Source organism: Chanodichthys erythropterus, chromosome 12 (genome assembly GCF_024489055.1).
Source record: "Chanodichthys erythropterus isolate Z2021 chromosome 12, ASM2448905v1, whole genome shotgun sequence".
In the NCBI taxonomy this organism is placed as follows: Eukaryota; Metazoa; Chordata; class Actinopteri; order Cypriniformes; family Xenocyprididae; genus Chanodichthys; species Chanodichthys erythropterus.
In genome coordinates, this window is record NC_090232.1 from 51,300,811 (window position 1) to 51,306,815 (window position 6,005).

The 6,005-nt window shown below is 34.8% G+C and overlaps 1 protein-coding gene across 4 annotated transcripts; it reads left to right on the top strand.

Annotated features, from left to right (window-relative positions):
• The first annotated feature begins 649 nt into the window (after window positions 1-649).
• On the top strand, window positions 650-5,562 carry LOC137031696 (polymeric immunoglobulin receptor-like). Of its 4 annotated transcripts, none has more exons than XM_067402864.1 (6): window positions 650-773; window positions 1,801-2,121; window positions 2,938-3,255; window positions 3,352-3,678; window positions 4,348-4,407; window positions 5,436-5,562. In XM_067402864.1, exons 1-5 carry the CDS (start codon window positions 734-736, stop codon window positions 4,392-4,394), a joined length of 1,053 nt encoding a protein of 350 aa, XP_067258965.1. In that variant the 5' UTR covers window positions 650-733; the 3' UTR covers window positions 4,395-4,407; window positions 5,436-5,562. The 4 variants fall into 4 exon arrangements, with proteins under 4 accessions (XP_067258965.1, XP_067258966.1, XP_067258963.1 ...); XM_067402865.1 differs by lacking the exon at window positions 5,436-5,562 and adding an exon at window positions 4,478-5,192; XM_067402862.1 differs by lacking the exon at window positions 5,436-5,562 and having other exon boundaries at window positions 4,003-5,192.
• The last annotated feature ends 443 nt before the right edge of the window (window positions 5,563-6,005 follow it).

The window sequence follows — 6,005 nt, forward strand, 5'->3', positions numbered from 1 at the left end:
GAACACTAGATGGAGCTGCTTCAGTCCTCCAGACTTCCACACTTCAGTTTCAGTTTCGTGTCTCTCTTTCGTGGTTTGTGGTTTCCAGCAGGTTTAATCTGATGTGTTTCATGTGTGTCTCTGTGGAGACCAGATTCACTGAAGCAGTAAAAGAGTCATTCAAACAAAGATACGCTGGAAAAATGAAGAGATGCTGAGGTTTATGAATGAGAATTCACTTATATATTTATTGATATTATATTTAACTTATGATGATATTTAGTATTAAAACAACAGATGGTGAGGTTTATGAATGTGAATTCAGTCAATTCACTTATATTTAATGATAATGTGTCTGACGTAATATGCTAATAAGTTAACAAGTGTGTAAATTATCTTTTGAGTCTTAAATTAATGTTCATTTTAATGCTTAGATGATTATCAAAATGTAAATGTTTACCATATTAATCAGTCAGAAATGTGCATTTAAGTGACCGGGTCAACTGCTGCTGTTTGCGTTTGTGTCCATCAGATGTCACTGTCCAGTGTCTTACTTTCACTTCCCTCTTTATTAACATCTCTCTCTCTCTCTCTCTCTCTCTCAGAGGAAGTGGGCGTCTCCGTCACATTCAGCACTTCATGTTAAACTTGTAACCAGGAAAGAAACACTCAAAACTCATCTGAACACACATCGAGAGCTTCAGAAGAACTGAATCTACTGACAACAGAGAAGATCATTTAATAAGAGAGAAGAATGAAGATCATCTTGACTTTCACTCTGCTGATGATTCCTGGTAAGAATCTGCATCACATCAGCAATCACATCAGAAGAACTACAGCTGTGATCAAATGATGACCAAAACTCTGTATCTATAATTAATATGGTGAAATGACCAATTGTTAAAGGATTAGTCCACTTTTAAATAAACGTTTCCTGATAATTTACTTACGCTTATGTCATCCAAGATGTCTTTCTTTCTTCAGTCGAAAAGAAATTAAAGTTTTTGATGAAAACATTCCAGGATTTTTCTCCTTATAGTGGACTTCAATGGGCTCCAAACAGTTGAAGGTCAAAATTAGTTTCACTGCAGCTTCAAATTGTTCTACCCGATCCCAGATGAGAAATAATGGTCTTATCTAGTGAAACCATCACTTATTTTCTGAAAAAAAAACTGAAAATTATATAAGTTTCAGCCATAAATGCTCATCTTGAACTAGCTCTCTTCTTCTTCTTCTTCTTCTTCTTCTTCTTCTTCTTCTTCTTCTTCTTCTCTATTTGAATTCCAGCAGTGTAGATGCTGCTAAGTGTAATTTTGAACTAATTTTTATATGCAGTATGCTAGTTCAATAGTATATAAAAGTTAGTTCAAACTTTGACCTGTGGAGGGCAGTAATACACTTAACAGCATCTACACTGCTGGAATTCAAATAGAGAAGAAGAAGAGAGCTAGTTCAAGATCAGCATTTATGGATTAATTTAGTTTTTCAGAAAATGAGTGATGGTTTCACTAGATAAGACCATTATTTCTCATCTGGGATCGGGTAGAACAATTTGAAGCTGCAGTGAAACTAATTTTGACCTTCAACTGTTTGGAGCCCATTGAAGTCCACTATAAGGAGAAAAATCCTGGAATGTTTTCATCAAAAACTTTAATTTCTTTTCGACTGAAGAAAGAAAGACATCTTGGATGACATAAGCGTAAGTAAATTATCAGGAAAAATTTATTTAAAAGTGGACTAATCCTTTAAGTCAATGAATCTCTTTAAAATAACTCTCACTTCAGTATGTTAGTGTTGTATTAAGATGCCGGTTTGTTGTAGGAGTCGTGAGCTCCATCAGTGTGACGGGATATTCAGGAGGAGGAGTCACGATCACATGCAAATATGATGAAGGATATGCAGCAAATAAAAAGTATTTTTGTAAAGGACAGTGGTCTTACTGCACAGACCAAATCAAGACTGATAAGAAAGATAAATGGGTTCATTCTGGAAGATTCTCTCTGTATGACGACACAAGATCAGCAGTCTTCACTGTGACCATCAGAGATCTGACTGAACTGGATTCTGGGACGTACTGGTGTGGAACTGATATATATGCAAAAAAAGATTTATACACTGAAGTGAATCTGGAGGTTATAAGAGGTGAGTAACTGAGAGCCTCAAACCCATGATGATCTCCACAACATCACGATACTCAACACTGACTGGAATTACTGCCGTTCACATGAAACTCATAACAGACTCCATCAATAATGTAAGATTTACACTCATAAATTAAATAGAATTCTTAATAATAGCAATTAATAGTCTCAAATGTGCTTAAGGTTTGTTTTTTAGACCCTTATCAGTGTTAATCTCAAAGGAACCCACCATATCATGTGTCAGTGTTTCCACATGGACAAAATTCAAAACTCAATATAACATAATTCAGCTCAACATGGAAAATCTATCAAAACTATACATGATTGTTTCACATCTCCTAATTACGCATCACATTTTTAAGAGTATTATGATCTTTGAACTCTGTTTACTCTTGGAAATTGCAATATTTTAATTGTTAATAAAAAAAAAAATAATTTGAAAACTTAACAATTATCTTTAAACTGGACATACATTATCACTTGTTATCACTAATCAATAGAAATCACACACATACCAGTAGAAAATGATGAGATCATCACAATCTGCAGCATTCTGGTGTTTTCTTTAAACGCTTTGACCTGCTTTGACCTTTTGCCTGAACATAACTTCCTCATCACTCCAACGTAACACGCCACCTACAGGAATCTTATAGAAGACACTTACATCTAAATAGTATTTTATCTGAAGAAAGAAAAGAAGAAAAAATATATGCATTTTGGGGTACCTATAATATTACTTAATAATTTAAAATGTTGCAGAAAAGTGACAAAATCATTGAGAACAAAATGACAAATGATCTGAGTTTGTGTTCAACAGATCAACCAATCAGGAGTGTGAGAGGATATTCAGGAGGAAACGTCATTATTAACTTCAAATATGAGAAGCAAGAAGTGAATCCTTTGATACACATCTGTAACACTGCAACATATCAATGTTTTACTGTAATAAACACTAACAGAGCAGCAGGATGGGAACAGGACGGACGATTCTCCGTTCAGGATGACAGATCTGCAGGTCTCTTACGTGTGTTTATCAGAGATCTGAATGAGAACGACTCTGGAGAATATCAGATTACAGTCAAAGTTTCTGAAGAATACAGTTTCTTCTCTGAGTTTAATCTGATCATCAGAGACGGTGAGACGCTTTCATTCATTTCTGCATTATTTGACAGAATCCATGAATATATCTGGTCATTGTAACATTGCTGCACTTGATTTGGATCTGAAACAGATGATTGTTGTGTGAAGAGCATCAGTCTATCAGCTGCTGCAGGAGGATCTGTGAACATCAGCTGCAAATACCCACAATCCCACATTAGTGATGTGAAGTTTCTCTGCTGGAGATCTGGAGCTGATCTCTGTGCTGAAGAGACGTCTGTGAAGGAGAGCAGAAGATGGAGTCCTGAGGGAAAGATCCAGCTGTATGATGACAGAGAAGAGCAGCTCCTGACGGGAAGCATCAGTCATGTGACTGAACAAGATTCAGAATACTGGTGTGGAGTTCAGTCTGATCAAGGACACAAGAGCTTCATCTCACGAGTCCTGATCCATGTCACAGGTACAGGTGATTTTCTCACTGATAATAACCGTAACACAATTAAAACAATTCATTTGTATTAATACAGTGTTTGTTTGCTGATCCAGTAACTCTGCTGTACTGTATTATTCAGTGAGAAACCACAAGCTTAAGCTCCAGAAACTCAAACAAACAGCTTTCGATTATTTTTTCTAAGTATCAGCAAACATGAATTCTGGGTAGTGAGTGTGTGAATGACATCAGTAACAAGTGTCTGTATCATGAGAAAAGTGTGTCAAGTTCTGGGTGTGAAAAAAAATCCTTTAGAAATTCATTGTCCTGTTGTTTTTACATATAAAATTCCAGAAACTACATCATCATCATCTTCATCATCATCAGTTAAATCTCAACATCTGAGAATGTGTATAAAGTGATCGATTTATCTGGTCAGACAGATGTGCAGTAAACAGAGTTCAAGAAACGACAACAAAATGAGACACACACTGTCTAAACAGATGTTCCTGAAACATTTTAATTTTTTTTTTTTTTTTTTTTTTTGCTTTTTGTTGTATTATTTTTAGTTTTTGCTTGCTGCAGTTGCTCACTTGTGGATTTAAGACAGTAATTTGTGATTTTCTGTAAAGCTGTAAATGACTGGTCACACAGGTTCCTCTGTAGTTATTAGGGTCTGTTTTGTCTCCACTTTTAAAGATGGGAGAGATGAACCCTGTACTCCAGACCTCTGGAAAAATACCTGAACTCAGAATCAAGGTAAAGACTTTGAGCAATGCATTCGGTTCAGGAGAGCTCTTTTTAAGCATCTCGTTTTTTATTTTGTCAGGGCCACAGGATTTATTATATTTGAGGGACTTCAGTTTTCCACTAAATTCTTGTTGGATTATTGGATAGTGGATTTTGGTTGTTTTTGATGCATGACTCGTTCAGTTTCTCAAGGACTTTTAATTGGTTGGGATTATTTAACAGGTCAGAGGTTCTCAAAATAATCTTTCCAAATTTGACCATCTTGTATGGCTGGTTCTTGTGGCTTTGTAGTGTTTAATCTGTCCCACAACTGGCCCTGATCAACTGTGTTTTCAATCTTTTGAAGCGTGTTGTTATAATAATCCAGTTTCTTCTGTCTCAGTGTGTTTTTGTATTGTTTCAGAAGTTTGAGTGTTTTAAGTGTAACTCAGTGTTGACTGGATCTTTGTGTGTTTTTTTTTTTTAATGAATCGTAGCTAATTGTCTAATTGTTTTACAGTCATGGTCAAACCATTTTTCAGAAGGTTTTTGTTTGGTGCTTTTTTGTGTTTATATAGTGTCATTTCAAAAATGTCATATGTTTAATTGCTAAATAAATTCCCTTCTGATTATTATCATATGTTGAATTGCTAAACAATGTTATGGAATTGACTCTTTTGTTTGACTTTAATACATGAATATATGTTTCAGCAGTGCTATGAGTGCATCTATATGATGTGTTGAGTTTAGTTGCATGAAAAAGTTTGTGAATCACTTGCAGAATGTGTGAAAATGTGAATAATTTTAATAAAATAAGAGAGATCATACAATATGCATGTTATTTTTTTTATTTAGTATTGTCATGAGTAAGATATTTTAGATAAAAGATGTTTACATATAGTCCATAAGACAAAAAAAGACAAAAAAAAAAAAAATGCTGAATTTATTAAAAATGGCCCCGTTCAAAAGTATGTGAACCATTGGTTCTCAATCCTGTGTGTGGTTACCTGGATGATGTTTTGTTCTGGTTGTTCATGAGTCCCTTGTTTGTTCTTCAGAAAATTCCTCCAGTTCCTGCAGATTCTTCAGTTTTCAAAGATTTTTTTGCTTTCCAGCAGTGACTGAATGATTTTGAGATCCATCTTTTCACACTGAGGACAACTGAGAGACTCAAACACAACTATTAAAAAAGATTCAAACATTCACTGATACTCCAGAAGGAAACACGATGCATTAAGAGCCGGGGGGTGAAAACTTTTGAACAGGATGATGTCCAAAAATGAAAATAAAATACGATGGCTTAGTGAGGCCTGTATTGCCAGCAAGTTAATTTCATTTATCTTTTTCAATGCCCAGAAAGGGACTAAAGACTTACAATAGTTCAACCTTAATATTATAAAGCATTGAGAATACTTTTGAGATCACCCATCAGATATTGTCGAATTAAGTTGTTATTTTGTTTTATTATCACATTCCCGCCAATAGATGGCACAGTTTATTGTTCTCATGTATGAGGGGGATATTTGTGATCTGTTCACTGTAAAAAATAAATAAAATAAAAATAAAATAGTTGAGCTAACTTAAAATAATAAGGCAACTTATTGCATTCAACTTTTTGAGTTAACTCA

Bases quoted from the DNA above. Each gene is read 5' to 3' on its own strand.
- LOC137031696 (XM_067402862.1), top strand. From the start codon at position 734: ATGAAGATCATCTTGACTTTCACTCTGCTGATGATTCCTG. The intron at 774-1,800 runs GTAAGAATCTGC...GGTTTGTTGTAG, and splicing joins CACTCTGCTGATGATTCCTG to GAGTCGTGAGCTCCATCAGT. The intron at 2,122-2,937 runs GTGAGTAACTGA...TGTGTTCAACAG, and splicing joins GAATCTGGAGGTTATAAGAG to ATCAACCAATCAGGAGTGTG.